Raw genomic sequence first — 25,079 nt, forward strand, 5'->3', positions numbered from 1 at the left:
CTATGGTACAAAACAGACACTTCATCCTGTACAATTTCAACAATAGATGAGACAATATTATCCAATGTGTAAATTCGGGAGGAAAGGGTATTAATGCTGTTATCCACAACTGCAAGCACTTTTTCCAAATTAGCTTGATCAATAGCCCTAAGGCGGGTAGCCGCTTCAATCTGTGATGTTTTCCAGAGTTCATTATAAACGGCATAGATCCATCTTTTAGATCTACCCTTAGCCGGGCCCTTTATGAAATCATTCAAGTCAACCTCGTCAGTTAGTTTAGACAAATGCATTTTAACTGACGCTAATGTAGAGTGTTTGAGCCAATTCTGACACAATTTGCCTACTGAATAAGTGGTCACTGAATGGTCACTCTCAAAACGGGGATCTACTCTGACCTGTGTAAAACCCTCAGCCAGGCCCAAAAAACGACGCTGGCACGAATCGGCACTTCTGTGCCACATCAACCAACCCTTGAGAGCCAAACCGGATATGTTAAAGGATGCATTTAGCAAAAGGGTCTGAAACTCTCTAATTGAAAATGTAGTTGAATTTCCCCAACCCGAATATTCTTCCAAATCTGGGTAGGAAGGAGAATTTAATTTTTTAGAAGTAGCCAATCCAAAGCATGTTGTCTGTGAGATAGTCGAATTCAAAAACAACATATGATTTGGGATGAGACCTGCACGGTGCAAAGCCTCAGTGCCTTGTACTTGCCAACTTTTAGAACCCCAAACCGATTTAAGGTCAATAGTTTCCTTCCACAACTCGTAGCCACCAACAGCTAACTGGTCTAAAAAGGACTTTGAATACAGTAACTAAGTATCGGTAAGTCTAACTTTGGACATGGATTTATCTGTCATTTTAAAATAAAAGGAGGCGGTATTGGACTGATTAAAGTCAGTAAAATAAGTGTACTTTTTCAAAAACGTGTTTGAGCTGCCCCATAAAGAAGCTGGGCAATTTTCCCACTGGGTATAATTCACAGTACTTCTCCTAGAATTAGTTTTGTGTAAGTAATGATTGCCAAAATGTTGGAAGCAAAACAAATCACCATAATTAGCATATTCTAAATATAAATCTTGAGCATCAAAGGCAGCATAATGCTTTAAATCAGCAAACAAAGTCTCTACGGCCTGAACATCCCAATCATCAGAACGTATGTTTTGTTGAACCACATCCCCCATGTTAACTCTAAGTACATTAGGAACATTAATAACTTCAGTCGGACCATGGATTTGAAATTTAACTGCATCCCAGACTATTCCATCCAGGACAGGCCACGCAGTGATGTTAACAAAGGCCAAGTCTCTTTTCAATCTGTGTCCTGAATATGAAGAGGAGTGGGGAGCCAATGTTCCATTCAGATGTCTAATGCATGTTCTCTCCTCGGCATAATGTCCATTTATAAATCGAAAAAAATAAAACACAAAACCAATTGACATAAAAAGATAGAGAGCAAAAAGCCCCAGTCAAATGTAAGTCCAAGGGGGAACTAAAAATTTTTTTTTAAACAGTGTTGCATAGGCTCTCAGCCTTGTGGGCTTCCCCGACGTATGTGAAACAGTGTCAAATGAAAATCTGGATTCTGTGGCTAAACGAGTTTGTAAATCAGGCATCGATAAGTCAGTTGGGTAGGTGTAGTCTGTATCATCGAGGCGAGTATCAGGCAAATCACTCAATAAAGGACCTGAAACTGCAGGCATCTCGAGGGCCACCTCCGGTGCACGATCCGAAGCAGTGGCCAAAACAGAATTTCGCACTATCGAAGGACATGAGACTGCCGGTATCATGCTAATAAGAATCGGCCACTGTGTATTTTGACATTGTCAATGGAGATATACCTGTTCTCTTTACGACCTGGAAGTGGTGGTAAAATGACTGTTCTTGTGCCCTTCAGTCCAAGCACGGGAACCAGAGCACGGTATGAGGGACCAAATTCATTTTTGTTTTTGATCTTCTCCCAAACCAGTTCTCCAACTTGGGGTAGCCAGCCAACTACCGGGATCTGCAACGCATCATCCGAGGTGGAGGGCAAATGTTCCTTTGCAAGACTGTCTCTGGTCTCTTGTAGAGTCTGTAAAACATTGCAATGTTCATCCACGTCAAAGGAGGCAGCCGAACCGACCGTGTCTAGACGGTCAAGGTCCGGGACATACATCTTGATACCAAAGAGCATTTCATATGGGGTCTGCCAACCCAGAGACCTTCTAGGGAGATTATTAAGAGCACGCTGCACGCCATTGAGATGGGCCAGACAGTTTCTGCCAGTGCCTATAACTCGAGCTGTCAGTGATTGCTTTAAGTCACGGTTCATTCGTTCCACAACACTATTACCCTCAGGTCGGTATGGAGATGAAAACTTGACTTGGACCACCATCGAACTCATGGCGTCCCTATACGCCTTAGAGGCAAAAGCAGGACCCTGATCCGAATGGAAGGTACCACAGGCAAAAATCCCTACAAAGACACGCAAATCCCAGATGACAGTCTGTGAATCAGCGCTGCGATGAGGCCAGACCCAAACAAAGCGTGTGCATGAATCAACTGCTACTAAGATGTACTTATATGTGGAGAAGTGTGGCTCACGGTGTAGAGCAGGCAGACCCGGAAGCTGAGGTCAGACCCGGGACAAGGGTTCAATTCCCGACGCGGCAGGGTCTTGAGCTCAAATGTCCACGGACTCGATAATTCTCGCTTCGGTGCCTGCTCTAATCATGGGTTCTCACTCTGCAACTCTGGGCATTAAGCTTGCTTAATCTCCACAACGGCCCACCTGCGGCGGGATGCCTGGCTTTCACCTTGGGGATGCCCTGTAGGGGCTATCTCACAGGGAAAAGCCAGGACGGGTTCCCAAGGCAAGCGCCGGGAAACCTCCGGGTAGCTGTGCGCTCAATAAATGCAATAATAATAATAATAATAATACGCAGTATCAGAAGAAAAAGGACTGCTGTGATCTAAATAAACACAACCAAACGGTTTATTAGAAATGAACAACTGTGTTTGGGGCGGACGCGTAGCAGTTGAAGGCTTAATCTGCTGGCAAATGTCACATTGAAGGACATAGTCACGCGTCTGTACAGTCCCCGCCACCAAAAGCGTTGTTGCAACTGAGACACAGTAGCTGAAACGCCCGCATGCGCAGACGCAACCCCTGCATGGGCTGCCGTGATCAGTGAATGTCTGCGATCAGAGTTGGGAATCAATCTCTCTCCAACTTCAGGTATTTTCACATAAGGAACTTTATCGGGACTTAAGTGGTATTTGTACTTCAAAGGGAATCCTGTAGGATATTTATCTCCCTTCTCAGTGGCAGCAACAGCCGCCAAGATATCGTTATCAATATTACTTTTGGACCGTGTGACTGCTGCAACTAAATATGTAGATACCGCTGATTTAGCTGCTTCATCCGCAAGCGAGTTGCCGACAGCGTCGACTCCAACGCGCTGGTGACCGAGAGTATGAATTACAAACACGAGTGGCAACTGCTCTTTAAGCTCAGCCACTCGGACCCAGATCATTTTATGTTTTATTGTGCTACCCTTGGAATCACGAAACTCATTCTGAATCCAAAAGAACAAGTTTTCATTGTAAGACTGGACACAGTAGTAAGAATCCCTTACGATAAGTGTTGTCACACTAGGATCAGCGTACTCCAATGCAAGCATCAGAGCACAAAGCTCTGCCAATTGTGCGGTGCAGTCCCCTAGAGTCTGTGTATGCACGACCCTGGACTTGAACTCCTCGTTCACCATGGCACCTACCACAATGGTGCAAGGGGAAACGTAGTCATGTTTAGAACCATGCGCAACCTGCGCCGAACCATCGGTGTATATGATGCAATGGAAATCCTCCAAAGGCTGCATAGCCAAAGGTGCAGGATGAACAAACTCATATTGCAAAAACTCCTGCGACCGTAAGGAGGCATAAAAAATGAACGTGACATCCGGAGACGTCAGTGATGCAGCCCATTGTATCCACCGAGGGTGCAAAGCTTTAGAAATTGGTATACTGGCTTTCGTAACTGCTTCCAAAGCAGGACACGGGTTAACAACCAACATTCCTTTAGAATCGCCATCTGTACAGCCGTCAAAACACTCTCCACAGTGGAAAATCGCATTTCAGCCGAAGTGTACAAGTGTGACTTGTAAGCAATAGGTACGTTATCTCCTTCGTTAAAAGTAAGGTATGTGAAACCCACCGTCCCAGGGATGATTCTTATCACCAGGTTAGTGTGATTATCACGAGTCAATAAGTATTTAGAAGCAAACAGATCAGCCTGCAAAGATTGCAGTATAGCCGAGTGCTCAGGCAGCCAGTTCATTTTGTAAAATTTGGTTGTATCTAAACATACAAAGGCTTGATACGTTGGGCATATTCAGGAATATATGTCCTCCCGAAATTTAAAAATCCTAGCAAAGACTAATTTTTTTTTAGAGTTGTCGGAGCGCGCAATTGTGCGCATTTCTCCAAGAAGTGAGGGGCCAATCCTCGACCTTCATTGTTGAGCTCGTAGCCCAGGAAGAACACTGTATACTCTGCAATGTGCGATTTTGCAAAGTTGAATTTGTAACCGAAGTCCGCAAAGCTACAAATTAAGCGGTCAACGCGACACAGATGCTCCCACAGTTCGTCATTCGTGAGATAAAGGTCATCCACATATGAACAAGCATCTGGGTCAACCCTCTCTAAGAGAGAGACTATGCGGGCAGCAAACACTCCAGGACTATTCTTATAGCCCATCGGTAAACGTTTGAAATTTTTTCGACACCGCCGCAAGTAAAGGAGGTCCATTGGGAACTAAGAGAATCCAAATGGTGGGCATAAAAACCGTTGGAAATGTCAAGCGTGGTTTTAAACCGTTTACGCACAAGACTATCCACTAAAGCAGAGCTGTGAGTATTCTGTATTGCACAGGTACAGCAATACAAGTTTAAATGCAGGTAATCCAATACCAAACGATATGAACCGTCAGGCTTGGTCACAGTAAAAAGAGGGTTATTCATTGGTGACACACAAGTTTCAATAACACCTTGATATTCCAATTGTCCAAGGATTTCCGCAACGGAAGCCTTCGCTTCGCGCTTCAAGGGATATTGAGGTTGAGGCGGAGGCTGAGGCATAGACCACAAAGGAATCTCGTGGTGAGGGGAAAATGTATCCCATCCACAGTGAGTGTGGTACAGAACCGGCGCAAGGGCCTTAACCCACTCTTGTGCAAAATTCAGCGCATACTCCTTCGAGATTGTGTGCGCGAAACTAGGGAGGATTATCCCCCCCCCCCCCTTCTCGGAGCTGCGAGCACAAAAGGTGGGGGTCAGTCAGCCTCCGCTAACAAAATGTCATAGGTAGTGGTAAGATTCTCCCAAAATACCCCTTCTATAGTGCGTTGAATGTCACCCTCAATGAATAAGACTATTTCATAGACCCTGTCAGGGGAGCTACTCTAGTGTTGGCTGTCTCCACAACAACATAACGGTCAGTCGCTGTCACCTTCAGTAGTGGACGCAGGGCCTCTCGCACTATGGTAATCTCCGCTGCGCTGTCCAGAAAGGTCAGAGCCCATGTCTGAATCCGAAGCTGGGTTCTCACTATCTGTGGCATATCTGTGTGCTGTTAAAGCAGCGACTTTCTTTTTCTGAAACTGGGGTCTTTTCGGTGTAGAATCGTCCTGCTTGCCTTTGCCGTCTTTTGGGCGGGGCTGGTCGCGTCCTTGCTGGCCGCCCCGACCCCTGCCGCCGCTTCCACCACCAGAAGAAAAAGCTGATGACTCCTGAAAAGGACGAGGAGAGTGTTGATCAGAAATGTGAAATGTAGGAGAGTAGGGTCTGCAATCCTATGATCACCCAGATTTTTTGCTTTTGTTTCACTGGTTTACGACTTTCTCTGGCTGTGGGCCTGCCAATCAGACCCACAGCCTGGCTGTTCTCTTTCTAAATTACCTCATGTACCCTAGGTGCATCTACCAATTGGTACTGGGCCACCTTATCAGACCCTGTAACTCAGGGCATAGGTGTACCCAGGGCTGCCAGGGGCTGAAGCATGTATTATGCCACCCCTGGCTGGCCTCCTAAATTTGACACAACTGGCTGCATGACAGCTGGGGCAAAGTCGTGTAATCACCCTTTGCTGTAGGTGTAGTATACCTATACCTAACCCTAAAAATGGACACACAGATTCCTATCAGTCACTCCTATGGCAGGCCTTAACAATCCTGAAGGCAGAGTGCTTGGAATCGTGTGAGATGGTGCTCTGGCATGAGCTGAGCCTGTCTGCAGCTTGCGGAACCAAGTCCTAATAGCTGTTCCATGATATCGCATACCATATACTCTTAAGTGCATTATAATCCTCGCGGTTAAATGCTATCTTTGGTATTGCTTTATCAAAACATGTCGAGTAAGGTGTCATACGAATTGGAATACTAACCCCTCGCCAATTCTGGCGACGGGGTTAGCATTTCACCCTTCTAGAGGGACACGACATGTATGTAACTGTGAACCCCGGTTAAAGTTAACTGAAGCCTCAGCTCCACAAAATGGATGCTGCCACCACAGACACGAGTCTGACCTCCTGCTGCTGGGAGTCCTTCCAGCGAGGGAGGCCTGGACAAAGGGTTTCCTGTCCGGGGCGGTGCTAGCACCGTCCCAGACATGGTTTTGTGTATCCTGGGTAGGCAGGGCTTTTCAGGAAGGTGACTGCTGAGTGGCACCCCGGTGCTCACTACGCATAGGCCAGTCAGAACCAGTTCCAGGGGCACACCAGCCCCTGGCCTGGGGAAGTCCGGCAGGGGAGAGGGGTGTAACCACCCCCCTCCTGGTCCCACCCATAGGCAGGACCTAGTCACCGGGTCAGCCCCCTTTTTTTAGTATAAAGATAGGAGCGGGCCCCCTGTTCAAATTAGATCATCTTTGGAATCAAGATACCACTTTCTTCGAAAGGACTTCACGATTTCTTCTTCAAGATTCTCCCTTGTGGCTAAGGAGTAGTCACCCTGCATCAAGCGGGCACCATCCTAAAGAACACTGCGGTCTGCTGCAAGTCCTTCACCACGAATCCGACGACCCAGCTCGACGAGACCCGGCTTCCCTGGCACCTCTGACCTCTACTCACCTCTACAGCCAAGCTGAGAACCGTGAGTGCGACGAGACCTCGAGGGACCGACGATCGCCAAGACTGCACGACATCTTTACTGCAAGCCCACCGTGTCCTCCACTGGTGAGTGCTTTGGGGTCCGAGAAGCCCCGACCCTGCGCAGCTCCAGCACCCAAGGCCAGCCTCCCTGCATCTCCACGATCTGCGTGGGGCCCTTCTGCTGTTTGCTGTGCACCGCGTTGTTTGGCTACTAGCCGGCTGGCTTGTGGCCTTCTGAACGACGCCCAACGACTTCACGACTGCTGGTCTGGTTGCTCCAGACTGGCCCTTGCTTCCTTCTTGAAGAGAGGCACCCCGGACCCTCCTGGTCCACTCCAGACGCCATTTTAGGTCCACCGCGTGGGCTTGAATTTGCCAAGGCTTTGTTGCCCAATCCTGGGTCCAGCGACGCCGACAGCTTCTATCTTCGTGGGACAGCTCGATCCTCCATCCTGGTCGCCGACAACGCCTCCTGGTCCGTGAGATCTTCGAGCTCAAGCGTCACCCACTCACCTTGTCGAGGTGGCTACCATCCGGTGCCCTTCTGGTGCCCACTGACTACTGGCTAGTAGTCTCGAACTTGGTCCCCTCTGCTTTCAGGTGTCATCTATCTTCGAGATCCAGGCTTGGATCCAACTGAACTTTCTTCACTGGTCACCGGCCAGCATCTTTTCTTCCGGCTCCTGGTCCGTCTACGAGGATTCCCGACGTCCTTTCAGACCTATGCAGCTGCAGCCCCTGGGCTAGGTAACTTCGGCATTTCGGTGCCCCAGCATAGCCTCACTATCCAAGGGTCAGAATCTACTTTCGTTTTCTCCCTACCAGGTCGGGTTCGCCCGAGAACACTAACTTTCTACTTCCTAGCTACCATAGACTTTTGTCCGCATCTCGCGTGAGAGTGCACACACTGCACCCGAGTCCCCTAGGCCTCCTAGAAGTAATCTAACGATTCCCTAGTCAAGTCCTAGCGATTCCAAAAGCTATTAGTACTGTACTTACCTGCTAGGAATTTCACATTCCACTTTCAGAGTATATGGTTTTCCGTGCCCCTCGGGCATTTGTATATACTGTGCTAACTTAAGTGTTTTTGTAAGAGTTTTGGGTTGTGCTTAGTACCCTGTCCTCATAAAGAGTACAGGGCTGTTGTGATCTTTAATAAATAACTGTTTATTTTCATAACACTTGTGTGGTGTCCTTTCACTTGGTGTTCAAGGGGTATATGTGTGGTAAACAGCTGGCTTAACACGCCCTCTCGAGTCTTTAGCCTTAGACTGCTCGTATCCATGCTACTAGGATAGCTGGTCTATAAGGTTGACTTACAACCAATCATCAATAAGGGTTGCTGGACTGATACATAGTGTTCACTAGAATAGTGAGCACTGCATATCAGGCCACCTTCTCACATGAAAGAGATCAGGTGATTTTATCATCGCTCAAGTCATAAACACGTTCTGTGGGCGCAGGCAATGGAGACACAGGACGCGACTCCTGTTTCTGCTGTTGCTGTTTTCCCGGTTTCTTTTTTTTAGGCCAATTTTGTTTTTGGGACTTGGGCTGTTCGTCGGTTTCCGACTTCTGCCCTTGGGGTTGTTTTTTCTCTTTAGTAGAAAAAGGCTTGAGACCCCTACTATTGCGGCCCACGGTTTTATAAGCCGCCACAATAATTTTCGCCAACTGTCGGGGTTTATCGGCATCGGGAACCACCTGCAAAGCATTGGCAACCTGAAAGTTCATCGCATCTCCCTTGACATTGGCAAGTATGAGATCGGAAACCACATCAAAGGTGCCACACAGAGCAATACCCAATTCAACCACAGCCTCCGGTCCGTGTTTATCCTGAACACGTTTAAGGACCGTCGGCAGAACAGTCATAGACGGAGTGCCACAACACCGCTCGTAGACCGCCGCAAACGTTTTTCCCCAGTTCTCACAGTCACCGTTTTCGGGGGTCAAGTTCTTCGGTAAGCTAATTGTCAGAATCCTGTGTTTTTCACCAGATGTGTTAGGAAATGTGGCTTCAAACTTTTCGGCAAGCCAGAAAGGAAATTCATCCTGTTCTTGGGGACGCTTGCCCATCACAGCGTTGACCATAACGGGACTGAGCTTCAATCCGCCCTGTCCGGCAGGAAGCGCCGCACCACCCGGAGCCCCGCCTGGGAGATTGCGGGTAATGTATTGCACTAACGACCTAATCACGCTAATTGAGACTACATGTAGTCGTTGTGAGAAGTTGGCCTGATATATGATGCTCACTAGTTCTAGTGATGTAAATGTAAATGTATTTGAGCTCATATAGCGCACAGCTACCCGCAGTGGGTTTCCCGGCGCTTGCTTAGGGAACCCGTCCTGGTATTCCCCTGTGAGATAACCCCGGCAGGGTAACCACAAGGTGAAAGCCAGGCATCCCGCCGCGAGGGGCCGTTGTGGAGATTAAGCAAGTTATTGCCCAGAGTCGCAGAGTGTGAACCCGTGAGTCGAGAAGGCACCGGAGCGAGAATTATCGAGTCTGTGGAATTTTTTGAGCCCAAGACCCGCCGAGGCGGGGAATTGAACCCTGGTCCAGGGCCGATCGCAGCTTCCGGGTCTGCCGCCTCTAACCCCTGAGCCACACTTCTCACCTTGTATCAGTCCAAACAACCCTTATGGTGATTGGTTGTAAGTCAACCTTATAGACCAGCTATCCTAGTAGCGTGGACAATGCAGTCTTTAGGCTAAACTCTTTATGGCATGTGAAGCCAGCTTTTTTACCACATATAACCCTTGAATACCAAATGAAAAGGACACCACACAGGTTGTTATGAAAATAAACAGTTATTTATTAACTAACATACACCTCTGAACTCTTTATGAGGTCAGAGGGCTAAGCACATGACGAACTCTTAGGAAAAATACGTTTAAGTTGCACGATTTACAATGGTGCCCTAGCGGCATGAAAAACCAAACCATACCGTTATAGTAAGTGGAATGTGAAAGTCAATTAAAGGAATGGAGCTGTCCAGAGGTTGTAGGATCGCTGGGACCACGCTATACTAACTTGAGGTAAGTAATAGGAGGCCCACTGAGCGCGTGTGCATCGTGTGAACTCACACGCGAGATGCGTACAAACGTCTATGGACAGTGCAGTTTAAAGAAAAGGTGAGTACGGACGTTCCTGACTAGATAGGACTGAAACGACAATGGAACTGGACACTAGGAGTGTCAAGCTACCCTTGAGCACCGAAATGCTCGTGTTACCTCACCCACAGGCTGCGGGTGCATAGGTGCGAAGTTGTGTCAGGTTTCCGTGTAGAAGTCTATGGAGCCTTGAAGAAAGATGCTGCAGGCGACCAGGAGGAAGGTGTCCGGTGCAATCCAAGGGTGGATTGGTGAAGAGAAGAACCTGAAAGCAGAGGGGACAATGTTCAAAGTCACTAGCCAGTGACTGGAGTGGAACCAGGAGTGGAACCAGATGTCGTGGTCGCGATCAGGTGAAGGTGGACGCTTGTCTCTGCAGCCACGTGGACCAGGCGGTGTCTTCGACGACCAGGATGGAGGCACGAGCTGTCCCACGCAGGCTCTCGCTGTCGGCGTGTCGTCTCCGGATTCGGGTACAATAGGCCTTGGAAAAGGCAACCCACGCGGTGAGTGAAAACGGCGTCTGGAGTGGACCAGGAGGGTCCGGGTGCTCCTCTTTTGGAAGGGAGCAAGGGCCAGTCTGGAGCAACCAGACCAGCAGCAAAGTTGTCGGTGTTCGTCGTCTAGGAGGTCACTAGCCAGCCGGCAAGTGGCCAGACAACGCGTCGAGCAGCAGGCAAGCAGAAGGGCCCCACGCAGATCTTGTGGATGCTGGAGGGCGGGTCTTCGGTGCAGAATCTGCTCGGGGTCGGGGCTTCTCAGTCCCCAGAGCACTTGGATGAGGATACCTCAGGAGTCGTGCTGGAGCGAAGTGCTGTTTTTTTCAAGATGGCTGGTCCCACGTGTCTCGTCGCACCCACGGGTCTCAGCTCTGCTGCAGATGTAGGTTGAGGTCGGAGAGGTCTGGGAATCCGGGTCTCGTCGGGCTCTGAAGTCTGGATCCTTGCAGGAAGACGACAAAGGGAAGTCGCGGTACGCTGATGGTGCCTGCAGATGCAGGGTGGACACTCCTTGCCCACAAGGGAGATTCCTTCTGTCTTCTGTGGAGAAGAACGTCGAGGTCCAGAGTTTCTTCTTGTGAAGTTGATCAGGATAATATAATTTGGAATGGGACCAGCTCCTACCTTTATTCAGCTAAAGGGGGCTGCACTACGACTAGGTCCCTCCTCTGGGTGGGACCAGGAAGGGGGGTGGTTACACCCCCTTTCCTTTGTCCAGTCTTGCGGCAGCTCTGGGGCTGGAGTGCCCCAGGAACTGGTTCTGACCGGTGTATGCACAGGAAACCTTGTGTGCCCCAGGCATGTCTCATTCCTTTCAGCCCTGGCCTACCTAATACTCAAAATCCGGTCTGGGGTGGTGCTAGCACCTCCCAAGGCAGGAAACCCTTTGTCCGAGCCTCCCTCGCTGGAAGGACTCCCAGCAGCAGGAGGTCAGACTCGTGTCTGTGGTGGCAGCATCCATTTTGTGATGCTGAGGCTCGAGTTAACTTTAAGCGGGGTCCACAGTTACATACATGTCGTGTCCCTCTAGAAGGGTGGAATGCTACCCCCTTCGCCAGAATTGGCGGGGGGGGGGGTAGTATTCCAATTCGTATGACACCTTACTCGACATGTTTTGATAAAGCGATACCAAAGTTAGCATTTGACCGCGAGGTTCATAATGCACTTAAGAGTATATGGTATAGCGTTATCATGGAACAGCTATTAGGACTTGGTTCCGCAAGCTGCAAACGGGCTCAGCTCATGCCAGAGCACCATCTCACATAATTCCAAGCACTCTGCCTTCAGGATTGATAAGGCCTGCCATAGGAGTGACTGATAGGAATATATGTGTCCATTTTAGAGTTAGATATAGAGATACTACATCTAAAGCAAAGGGTGTAGGAAGGTACATCCTGACTATGGTTGCCCCCAACTTTTTGCCCTGTGTTTTAGCTGGTTTTGGACATAGTCGACCTGGGACCCTGCCAATCAGGACCCCAGGCCTACTGCTCTCTCTTTAAAATGGATTCCATGTACCCTAGGTACATTTCCAATTGGTACTGGGCCACCCTATCAGACCCTGTAACTCAGGGCATGGGTGTACCCAGGGCTGCCAGGGGCTGCAGCATGTATTATGCCACCCCTGGCTGGCCTCCTAAATTTGACACAACTGGCTGCATGACAGCTGGGGCAAAGTCGTGTAATCATCCTTTGCTGTAGGTGTAGTATACCTATACCTAACCCTAAAATGGACACACAGATTCCTATCAGTCACTCCTATGGCAGGCCTTGACAATCCTGAAGGCAGAGTGCTTGGAATCGTGTGAGATGGTGCTCTGGCATGAGCTGAGCCTGTCTGCAGCTTGCGGAATCAAGTCCTAATAGCTGTTCCATGATATTGCATACCATATACTCTTAAGTGCATTATAATCCTCGCGGTTAAATGCTATCTTTGGTATTGCTTTATCAAAACATGTCGAGTAAGGTGTCATACGAATTGGAATACTAACCCCTCGCCAATTCTGGCGACGGGGTTAGCATTCCACCCTTCTAGAGGGACACGACATGTATGTAACTGTGAACCCCGGTTAAAGTTAACTGAAGCCTCAGCTCCACAAAATGGATGCTGCCACCACAGACACGAGTCTGACCTCCTGCTGCTGGGAGTCCTTCCAGCGAGGGAGGCCTGGACAAAGGGTTTCCTGTCCGGGGCGGTGCTAGCACCGTCCCAGACATGGTTTTGTGTATCCTGGGTAGGCAGGGCTTTTCAGGAAGGTGACTGCTGAGTGGCACCCCGGTGCTCACTACGCATAGGCCAGTCAGAACCAGTTCCAGGGGCACACCAGCCCCTGGCCTGGGGAAGTCCGGCAGGGGAGAGGGGTGTAACCACCCCCCTCCTGGTCCCACCCATAGGCAGGACCTAGTCACCGGGTCAGCCCCCTTTTTTAGTATAAAGATAGGAGCGGGCCCCCTGTTCAAATTAGATCATCTTTGGAATCAAGATACGACTTTCTTCGAAAGGACTTCACGATTTCTTCATCAAGATTCTCCCTTGTGGCTAAGGAGTAGTCACCCTGCATCAAGAGGGCACCATCCTAAGGAACACTGCGGTCTGCTGCAAGTCCTTCTTCAAGAATCCGACGACCCAGCTCGACGAGACCCGGCTTCCCTGGCACCTCTGACCTCTACTCACCTCTACAGCAAAGCTGAGAACCGTGAGTGCGACGAGACCTCGAGGGACCGACGATCGCCAAGACTGCACGACATCTTTCCTGCAAGCCCACCGTGTCCTCCACTGGTGAGTGCTTTGGGGTCCGAGAAGCCCCGACCCTGCGCAGCTCCAGCACCCAAGGTCAGCCTCCCTGCATCTCCACGATCTGCGTGGGGCCCTTCTGCTGTTTGCTGTGCACCGCGTTGTTTGGCTACTAGCCGGCTGGCTTGTGGCCTTCTGAACGACGCCCGACGACATCACTGCTGCTGGTCTGGTTGCTCCAGGCTGGCCCTTGCTTCCTTCTTCAAGAGAGGCACCCCGGACCCTCCTGGTCCACTCCAGACGCCATTTTAGGTCCACCGCGTGGGCTTGAATTTGCCAAGGCTTTGTTGCCCAATCCTGGGTCCAGCGACGCCGACAGCTTCTATCTTCGTGGGACAGCTCGATCCTCCATCCTGGTCGCCGACAACGCCTCCTGGTCCGTGAGATCTTCGAGCACAGCGTCACCCACTCACCTAGTCGAGGTGGCTACCATCCGGTGCCCTCCTGGTGCCCACTGACTACTGGCTAGTAGTCTCGAACTTGGTCCCCTCTGCTTTCAGGTGTCATCTATCTTCAAGATCCAGGCTTGGATCCAACTGAACTTTCTTCACTGGTCACCGGCCAGCATCTTTTCTTCCGGCTCCTGGTCCGTCTACGAGGATTCCCGACGTCTTTTCAGACCTATGCAGCTGCAGCCCCTGGGCTAGGTAACTTCGGCATTTCGGTGCCCCAGCATAGCCTCACTATCTAAGGGTCAGGATCCACTGTCGTTTTCTCCCTACCAGGTCGGGTTCGCCCGAGAACACTAACTTTTCAATTCCTAGCTACCATAGACTTTTGTCCGCATCTCGCGTGAGAGTGCACACACTGCACCCGAGTCCCCTAGGCCTCCTAGAAGTAATCTAACGATTCCCTAGTCAAGTCCTAGCGATTCCAAAAGCTATTAGTACTGTACTTACCTGCTAGTAATTTCGCATTCCACTTTCAGAGTATATGGTTTTCCGTGCCCCTCGGGCATTTGTATATACTGTGCTAACTTAAGTATTTTTGTAAGAGTTTTGGTTTGTGCTTAGTACCCTGTCCTCATAAAGAGTACAGGGCTGTTGTGATCTTTAATAAATAACTGTTTATTTTCATAACACTTGTGTGGTGTCCTTTCACTTGGTGTTCAAGGGGTATATGTGGTATAACAGCTGGCTTAACACGCCCTCTCGAGTCTTTAGCCTTAGACTGCTCGTATCCACGCTACTAGGATAGCTGGTCTATAAGGTTAACTTACAACCAATCATCAATAAGGGTTGCTGGACTGATACATAGTGTTCACTAGAATAGTGAGCACTGCATATCAGGCCACCTTCTCACAAAGGGTGATTACACCACCTTGCCCCAGCTGTCGTGCAGCTAGTTGTGTCAGATTTGGATGGCCAGCCAGGGGTGGCAGCCCCTGGTAGGCCCTGGGTACACCTATGCCCTGGATACCTAAGGTATACTATACAAGGACTGATAAGGTGGCCCAGAACCAATTGGTAAATGCACCTAAGGTACATGCTTGTCAATTTAGAGAGAGAACAGCTAGGCTGTGGGTCTGTTTAGCAGGCCCACAGCCAGGGAAAGTCGTAAACCAGTGAAGCAAAAAGCAAAAATCGGGGGTGACAATAGGATTGCAGACCCCACTCTCCTACAGTCGTCTTAACTCAGCTACGTTACATGCTCCATGTAGAGGATGAGGGGTAAACCCAGCCAAAACAGGCCAAGTTGCGCCTAAAATGGACAAAGGACCCAACCTCGGAGCTGCTAAAGTATGGGGTAGGGCGCCATTAACCCCTTCCATGCTCATGACGGAACGGTTCCGTCATGAGCGTCCGTTGGCCTGTGCTTATGACGGAACTGTTCCGTCACGGTTCTATTGGTTCTTTAGAACCTTCAGCACCGCAGAGGAATTTGGGCAGCGCTGAAGGGGTTAAACCAAACTCGATGCTGCCAAGTATCAATAGGAATTTCCTGTGCCCTATATGGTGCATATTCGGCTGGCACAGTGTACGTGTCGAACACACGAGTATTGGCATTCATAGCTGGGAAGGTCACCCATGAGTAGAAAATCTCATACGGGTAAGCCACCTCTGAACTCACTACCATGATCTCGGCCATACCATCTTCGGGGACATTATAAATCTGCAAATGATTGTGTACCGCTATGCGGCTATGTTGCGCAATGTCCACCGCAGCCATAGTGACACAGAAAACAAAAAGGTACAAAGGAAACTTTGTAGCACAACTGGGTAGTAACCCAATGAAACCGTTTTAGAAAGATTCAAGCTTGAAAGGACCTATACGCATACAGGTAGGTTTGTCCGACACCACTGTTAACCGGAAACAATAGTGAAGGTGTTAAGGACTGAATGATTTACTACTCAAGTATCATGCTATAAGACCACCAACGGTTGGGCGCCATGTCGCAGGGATTCCGTGCTCAGACAGAACTGTGCAGAGAGGCTTGGAACCTCAGTGAATTAGGGTGTGCCCAAACTCACCTTAGTAACCAAAAATCCCCTACCAGACTAGCAATCAGTGTCTCATTGGTCATCATAAACTCCCAATGCTTAGACAAACCAGAACATGGACTTAGTACACCTCAGGTAACGTGGAACACATGAACACTCTTTCGTTATACAATCATTTCAATCCAGAACAAGGAGTAAAAGAGGACACATGCATATTTGAAATGTTTATTCACTAATGCAGTGTTCTCAAACGCAGTATCTTAGCTAATACAAGCAAACATATTATAAGAAACAAAGTAATCAGCATAGTCACTAGTCCATAGAACACAAATGGTGAAAGCATAGTATTATGCTAAAATGAATAGGGTTTAACAAAACCTAATTCTCACCCTCCCTAGCTAGTATATTATACTATATCTAAGAAGGTCTCTTTTGGGTTTTAGCAGAGCGGCCCCATACCTCTAGATCCTAGTGGTAAGGGATCACATCATCAGCAACCAGCTCTCTGCATGCGAAGCACCATCAAGTGTGTTTGTATGCTCTCGTGCAAAGCAATATAAAACGCGCCTAAAGCCAGAACTTGGCTGCAGCTGCATGTATGTTATGTCTAGGGACGTGCGAAGATCATTGCTCACAACAACTACTGTGTTGAGATATCCTTGAAAGTTTCAGCACTCACTGTACAGACACAGCTCGCCAAGCAAGGCTGATATCCGTGTAATAACATATTATTCTCGTATGAATCGAAAACATTCTACTAGGCTCAAAGTTAAAGCAACAACTATATGTCGTGTGCAAAAGCAGCAGAAAGGTAAAATGGCGTTTAAACTCCTAAAAAGCTCATGCTAACTTAACACAGTATACAGGCTATATATATCTATATATCAGTGCCCTTTTTTCGGGTCAACAAGTTTCTTCGGGTCGACCGGAACTGTCGGTTCGACACGTTTTTTGTTCTCCGTAGGCTTCTTTGGATGAGTGTCTTTTTCCGAGTCTATGTTCTTTTTTGGATCGACTGGTGTCTTTGGAGCAGTTATCTTTGGGTCGACAGGTTTTTCTGGCCTTGCTATGGGCTTCGGTACGGCACCGTTTGCCGGGTCGATGGATTTCGGAACAGTAGGCTTGTTTGGGTCGGCGACCTCTTTGGTTCGGCGCTCTTCGGCTGTGTGCCTTTGTTCGGTTCGACTACTTTTTTGGGGTCGACAGTTTTTGGCTGAACGGCCTTTTTGGGGTCGACAGCCTTCTTTGGCTCGACGCTCTTTGGCTGTACGGCCTTATTGGGATCGACGTCCCTCGGGTCGACGACCTTCTTTGGCTCTGGAACCTTCTTCGGGACGATAGTACTGGGCCCTGGGGTTTCGGTTTCGATTTCGGAGCCGAGCCGGACGGCGGGGCTGGCGAAACTTTATGATCTTGGCTAAGGCCTTTTGGCGATGCCTCGACCGGAGCCTTTGGTAACGGTCTAATTGGTGTCGGGGGCAGGGTACTCACGATTTGCCCCGGTGGGATTTCGTCATCGTCTGAGTCATGAGTAGTCAGAGTAGTCCTCGATGGTGACGATTTCTAGGTCCGAGTCCTGAGCGTCCTGTAGATCCTGGTCATCATCGAAGTCGTTGTCCGGTTCCGGTGCCTGTCGCTGCATTTCTTGCCTAGCGGCCCGTCGGTTTCGTATAGTTCTCTTTGATCAAAACTGGGCGCAGGCCGGGCAGGTCTCTTCCCTATGGTCTGGGGAAAGGCACTTGTTGCATACCGAGTGTTTATCAGTATGTGGGAACTTGGAGTGGCATTGTGGGCACCTACTAAACGGGCTTCTTTCCATCGACGGTCGGCTCACGTGGCGTCGAAAAGGCCCAACGGCCCACGTCGACGATCGATTCGAGATGGAAGGTTGGATCGAGTAGAGAGGTACCAAACGAGAACAACACCGTCGAAGGCCTTTTGGCCTTTAGAAAAGTTTTGTTTTCGATTCTGAGGTTGGAGTATAGGAGTTAGCATCCGAACCCAATGGCGGAAAAAAACAATCTGAGGATGGAGAGGATGCCCATGTGCACTGTAGTCCAGGGGAGGAGTCACCTATCTCGTGATACTTCGAAGACTCTTCCAAGACAACAAAGTGCAATCATCTGGACCCAACACTAGGTGGCGATCTATGCACAGATATGAATTCAGCAGCCCACATGCCTCGAACGGTAGTTGTTCCGCTGTCCTCAGACAGGTATGACTTGAATGGTGTGGAACATATTTTAGTATCATGTTCCTATTTCTATGTTGTGGTGATTGTAAACTACGACAACAGTCAAAATAGTTGATAGCATTTGCAAAATAAGCTCAATAAAGGCCAGAATTACAATGGGCAACACACAGATAATTTGTGTTTAATTTTGCATAGATAACCTATTGTTCATTGTGTATTCTTCAATTTCATTTTGTGAAAAATTTTCTATCTTGCTTAGCATCCAGCAATCAAGTGAACAGTCACTTGCATATTGGTTGCGTAAGGGGTTGGCAACCTCTGGCTGGCTGGCACGCATACGAGCATAGTTTTTGATTCTATGTTGTATGTGTTTAGATTAGGTGTGCGCTAACTTCATCCATTAATCAGGTTCAGAAAAGGACACGGTCACCATCTTTTGACAAGGCCATCTACAGTTTTCTCTTTTTGACAAACGTAGCACTCCTGACACTACTCGCCTCATGGAGTTTCAGACATTTTGATTGCATATAGGTGTCTCTCTGTCTTAACAGCTTCCTGGACAAATACCACACTATTTTGCCAGGAAGAAAGCAACAGATGTGCATTGTTTGCCTTCAAAGGTCTGAATCCCCTCATCCACAAAGTTTCTAGTGAAAAACTGGAAAACTGTACACTATTCTTCCAGTCTTCTGTTAAATGTGGTAGAAAGTGTTGGCTAAGTAAAGTGGTGTTACACCTCTCAGGCTAGAGCTAAGGCCACAAAATCAGGTGGAAAGAGCAATGTTAAATTAGTATATGTAGACACCACTGCTTAAACCGCGTCTAACTGAGGAGTTCCTGTTTGATGATGGGGGATAATTCAAGTATGTCAATCTATTAAAGAACCAATGCTGCAGAACAAGTCTCAGGTTTTCACTTAAAAGAATTAACGTTCTAATATGGCTGCGCATTTAAACTTCTTTTTAGATTGAATGTCATTTCAAACCAAATAATTGAGGAAAGTGTTAAGTTTGAGAAGGCTTTGCAACGCATGATGTCTACAATAAAGGTCTCTGTTATCCATTAAAACTGGCTGATGAGAGAATGCATCACCTTCTCATGGTAAAACGAAAGCAAGTTTGTAAGCCAGTTATGGAAACTACAACAAAAGAAGTGATCACACTATTTTCTATGTGATGCAAACAATTCATATGAAAAAGAGAAAAAGGTCACCAGTTACCAAAGTGCCACTTGATGCAGCAGTAATAGCCAAAAGATAAGTGAATGTATTGCTCATTTAATCATAATTATGAATGCTTACAAAGGCAGCAATTTAATAAGGACCCAGACAAATTATAATCTTTAAAAAAGTTACAATTGGATATAAAAATAAAATACAAATAAAAACGTTCTTTTGTCACAGATCTCTGGAAGCAATGTAGGGAAACAATGTCTTACATTCTATAAGATTATTTTGAAGTGGAGTTCCTGTGAGGATAATCCTTCTCCTTGTCTGTATTGAATTCATGGCTTTTGAAATAGCAGAAGCTTCATTTTTTAAAATGTGTCCTTCATCGCAGATAACAAAGTCTGGACCTACATCAAAGAATACATAGCATTTAATGTTGGAGTAATTTCAACATACTCAAAAACCTTCACTATTATCAATTTGTTTGTAAAGAAAGGAAAACTGACAGAAAGGTATGCTCAGAAGGTTAATAAATGAAGCATGCATTACACCAAATTCAATTAAATTTCAACCATTTAAGGACTCAGAAATATAAATTCCAGCACTTACTCCACGCATCACTTATTAGGCTCTCCAGGACAGAGTACAATAATATACTTGCAAAAAGGTTCACGAACCTTTACAGGAATATAAGCAACTCTCCTTTAAAATACTGATTCACCAGTGGCTTGGAGCACCATATATAAGGAATATGCTACTTACCAGTATGCATCTGTTCTTGGCATAGAGGGCTGCAGAGTGGTACATTATGAATAGATCGCCATCTGGTGTTGGGCTCGGATGATTGCACTTTGTTTTTCTCTTGGAGAGTCTTTTGTAGATTGGTGACTCCTCCTTTGGTTGCTAGTGCACATGGGCATCGGCTCCATCCTTAGATTGTTTTGCCATAGTAGGGTTAGATGGAGTAGTATGATAGAATACAGATAGAAATGCCCATGTAAGTGTATCTAAATAAGATATTGTTGGAACAGACACAGGTTTCCGGGGAGGCTGGGAGGGCATGTACCACTCTGCAGCCCTCTATGCCAAGAACAGATGCATACTGGCAAGTAGCATATTTTGTTCGAGGCATATGGGCTGCAGATGGTACATTATGAATAGACTATACAGCAGTTCTCTCCCTAGCGGTGGTCGCCCGTGTCTGTTGCAACAGTCTGAAATAAAGTCTTTAATACAGCTTGTCCCACTCTAGCTTGTTGTGTTGTGTGCACATCTACACAATAGTGCTTTGTGAAGGTATGCGGTGTAACCCAGGTAGCTGCTTTGCATATGTCATCTAGTGGAATGTTTACCAAGAATGCCATAGATGCTTCTAGTTTACGTGTAGAGTGAGCTCTAGGAGGAACAGTTAATGTCCTCTTTGCTTTTAAGTAGCATATTTGTATACATTTTACAATCCATCTGGCAATGCCTGCTTTAGAGATGGGATTGCCCTTATGTGTAGGAGAAAACGCTACAAATAGATGTTTTGTCTTTCTGAAAGTTTGTGTTCTTTCTATATAATACAATATTGCCCTTCTGACATCTAATGTATGTAGGGCCCTTTCCGCTACCGTCTGTGGTTTTGGAAAGAAGACCGGCAGTTCCACTGACTGATTGATGTGGAATGCTGAAATTACTTTTGGTAAGAATTTTGGGTTTGTTCTAAGAACCACCTTGTTTTGGTGTAACTGCATGAATGGTTCTTGAATTGTAAACGCTTGTAACTCACTTACTCTTCTGAGTGAAGTGATAGATATGAGGAAGGCCACCTTCCATATGAGGAATTGTATTTCACACCTATGCATAGGTTCAAAGGGTGGTCCCATTAGTCTGGTAAGTACTATGTTGAGATTCCAGACTGGGGAAGGTGGCAGTCTTGGTGGAATGACTCTTTTGAGTCCTTCCATGAAAGCTTTAATTGCTGGTACTTTAAACAAGGAAAGATGTTGCCTGTTTTGTAGGTACGCCGCTATAGCTGCGAGATGAACTCTGATAGAGGTATATGCTAAGTTACATTGCTGCAAGTGTAGTAAATAGCAAATAATCAGTTTAGTTGATGCGTCCAGAGGGTTGATGTGATTACTGTTACAGTGTACAGCAAACCTTTTCCATTTTGCTGCATAGCATGCTCTGGTGGTAGGACATCTTGCTTGTTTAATGATTTCCATACATTCTGGAGGTAAATCTAAATATCCAAACTCTATGACCTCAGGAGCCAGATCGCTAGGTTCAATTGTTTGGGATCTGGGTGCATTATTTCTCCATGGTTCTGTGTAAGGTGCATGGGTAATAAACTTAGCTTTTGATGTGGCACCTGTGAGAGTTGTAGTAGCGTGGTGAACCACGGCTGTCTTGCCCACGTGGGTGCCACTAGTATCATTGTCATTGAGTGCTGTTGCAGTTTCCGAACCACTAACGGAATTAGTGGGAGAGGGGGAAAAGCGTAGGCAAATTTGTTGGACCAATTTATCCATAGTGCATTGCCCTGGGACCGGTGGTGTGGGCACCTGGATGCGAAGTTTTGGCATTTTGCGTTCTGATGATTGGCAAACAGATCCATCTCTGGTTGCCCCCATCTTTGGAAGAATGGCTGCAGTATCTGGTCGTGCAGCTCCCATTTGTGTACTTGTTCTGACTCTCTGCTTAGGATGTCTGCTATCTGATTTTGAACTCCTGGTAGGTGTTTTGCTAACAGATAGATCTTTTGAGGAATGGCCCATCTCCAAATGTCCTGTGCTAGTCTGGATAGTTGGAGACAGTGTCCCCCCCCCCTGTTTTTGAATTTAATACATAGCAGTCATGTTGTCTGTTCTGATCAGGACTGCCTTGTTGGTTATTTGCATTTGGAAAGCTTTTAGTGCTAGAAATACTGCTAGTAGTTCCAAGTAGTTGATGTGCAGTTTCTTTTGCTGCACACTCCATTTCCCCTGCACTGTGTATTTGTCCATGTGCGCTCCCCATCCGGAGAGCGATGCGTCCGCTGTCAGTATCACTTGTGGAATTGGTTCTAGGAACGACCGTCCCTTGGAAATGTTTGTTGTGTTCCACCACTTCAGAGAGCGATGCGTACGGTCGTCTACCAACACCAGATCTGTAATCTGACCTTGAGCCTGATTCCACTGTGTCGCTAGACACTCCTGTAGTGGACGCATTTGTAGTCTGGCATGTGGTATTAGCAGTATGCAGGAGGACATCATGCCTAACAGCTGCATAAACACTTGTGCTGGTAGTGAGTGTTGTGGTTGAAATCTTTGTATCAACTTGACCATTGTCTGTATCCTGATTGGATTGGGGTATGCTTTGGCTCTTTCTGTGTCTATAGTAGCCCCCAGGTATTGTTGAACTTTGTTTGGTTGTAGGTGGGATTTTTTGTAGTTCACCGTAAACCCTAGGTGGTGCAGCAATTGAATGGTCTTCTGTGTGTTGTGAAGGCATTCTTCTTGTGACTTGGCCTTTATTAACCAATCGACTAGTAAGGGAAGACATGTATTTGTTGTCTTCTTAGGTGTGCTGCCACCACTGCTAGGCATTTTGTGAACACTCTTGGTGCCGTTGTGACCCCAAACGGAAGGACTTTGAATTGATAATGTTGTCCTTCGACTACAAACCTTAGGTATTTCCTGTGGGCTTTGTGAATTGGGATGTGAAAGTAAGGGTCTTTTAGATCCAGTGTAGAAAGAAAGTCCCCTTTCTTCAGTAAAGGAAGTACTTGTTGGAGCGTGACCATGTGGAAATGTTCCGAATTTATGTATGCATTTAGAGGTCTGAGGTCCAAGATTGGTCTTAGAGACCCGTCCTTTTTGGGGATTAGGAAGTATAGAGAGTATACTCCTGTCCCTTGTTGATGTTTTGGAACCTTCTCTATGGCATGCTTTTGTAGCAGTGATAGTACTTCTTCTTTTAACAATGTCAGATGGTCTTGACTCATTGGACGCTGTCTGGGGGGGATGTTTGGGGGGGTAGCTGTGAGTTCTAGGCAATAACCATGTTGGATAATTTGTCTCACCCACTTGTCTGATGTGATGTTTTCCCAGACAGGTAGGAACTGTGCTAGACGTCCCCCGACCGGTGTTATGTGGTCTGGGGGAAGTTGTATTAAGTCACTGTTTTGGGGTTGGGGAGTTGCGGTTGTTCTTATTTCCGCGACCTCTACCCTTGTTGTTGTTACCTCTGTAACTGCCTCTTGAATTACCTCTGGGTGACGTTGGTGTAAAAGAGGTGGATTGCTGACTTGTTCCTGTATTTTTTGAGCCCCCTCTATAGGTGGATCTACGAAAGGAACCCCTTTGTGTTGGCTGTTGTAATGCTCCCATTGACTTATCCGTTTCTGTGTCCTTTTTCATCTTTTCTAAGGTCTCATCTGTGCTTGAGCCGAAAAGTGTCTTCTGAAAAAAGGGTTGGTTCAATAAAGATGTTTGTACTTCTTGTTTGAACCCTGAGACTCTAAGCCATGCATGTCTCCTTAACATGATACTGGTGTTGATGGATCTTGCTGCAGTGTCTGCCGCGTCCTGGGCGCACTTAATGGAAGTGTTAGCTATTATTTTTCCTTCCTGTATTAGCTGATCTGCTCTCTTCTGATGTTCTTTAGGGAGATGTGTGAGGAGTTTTTCTAACTCATCATAATGTGATCTGTCATAGCGTGCAAGTAGCGCTTGTGTATTGGCTATGCGCCATCTATTTGCCGCTTGTGATGCTACTCTTTTGCCTGATGCATCTATTAATTTTGACTCCTTATCAGGTGGAGGGGCTTCTCCTGTAGATAATGAGTTCGCTCTTTTGCGAGCGTTTGAAACTACAAGCGAGTCCAGAGGTACCTACCCCTTGATAAATATTGGGTCCTTTGGAGCTGCCTTATATTTTTTATCAGTTCTTGGGTTTAACACCCTAGCCCTCACTGGGTCTTTGAATATGTCTGCTGTGTGACTGAGAAGACCCTTCAGCATAGGTAGAGTACCTGATGTTCTCTGTGCAGTAGGTAGTGTCTCTAATAGGAAATCCTCTACTTGAGGTTCTGTATGTAGATCTACCTTATGGTATTTTGCTGCCCTATTAATGAGCTGTACAAACACTGTGTTATCAGGTGGTGAAGGCTTTGAGGGATATAACTCTGGGTCGTTGTCATCATCTGACCCTGCGTCATAATGTTCCCATGGGTCATCCTCATCTGGGATAGTGTCATCGTCCCCATGAGGTTCTCCCTCCCCTGTATCACTGTCTACATCTGACTGAGGTGTAGATGGTCTTGGTGTAGAAGGTGGAGGAATAGTTGGCATAATGTGAGGAATAGGAGAAGAGGGTGTGACTCTAGGTCGAGGAGAAGTAGGAGGGGTTGTATTTGTCCCCATTGTTCTCTTTTTAGAAGGAAGAGGTTTGTCTTCTAGCTGTTCATTCTTCCTCTTCTTCGTCACTACTTTGCCAGTTTGTTGATCGATAAACAAAATCTTTTGTTTCGGATCTGTTTGTTGCTCCTGTGTCGGTACCGAAGCTTTTGGTTCCGAAAGGTGCCTTTGCTTCTGATCGTCAATGTTCGGTGTTTTCGGCACCGAGGATGTGCTCGATTTCGATTTTTTTCGGTGTCAAGTGAGTCTTCGACGTCGAAGCATGTTTCGGTTTCGACATGGAATGTTTCGATGCAGAGCTTTCCCTTGCATGAAGCTTCGGTGTCAAAGTCGATGTCGACCGTTTCTCGGATCCG

The 25,079-nt window shown here is 47.2% G+C and overlaps 1 protein-coding gene across 1 annotated transcript in view; it reads right to left on the reverse strand.

Annotated features, from left to right (window-relative positions):
- ATRX (ATRX chromatin remodeler) overlaps positions 1 to 25,079 on the reverse strand; it is a 1,771,102-nt gene that overhangs the window by 700,115 nt on the left and 1,045,908 nt on the right. The window contains exon 20 of the mRNA XM_086918408.1: positions 19,609 to 19,746. Within this exon, the coding sequence (XP_086774534.1) occupies positions 19,609 to 19,746 (138 nt within the window). The remainder of the gene's footprint in view (positions 1 to 19,608; positions 19,747 to 25,079) is intronic.

This window comes from Lissotriton vulgaris, chromosome 4_1 (assembly GCF_964263255.1).
Source record: "Lissotriton vulgaris chromosome 4_1, aLisVul1.2, whole genome shotgun sequence".
In the NCBI taxonomy this organism is placed as follows: domain Eukaryota; kingdom Metazoa; phylum Chordata; class Amphibia; order Caudata; family Salamandridae; genus Lissotriton; species Lissotriton vulgaris.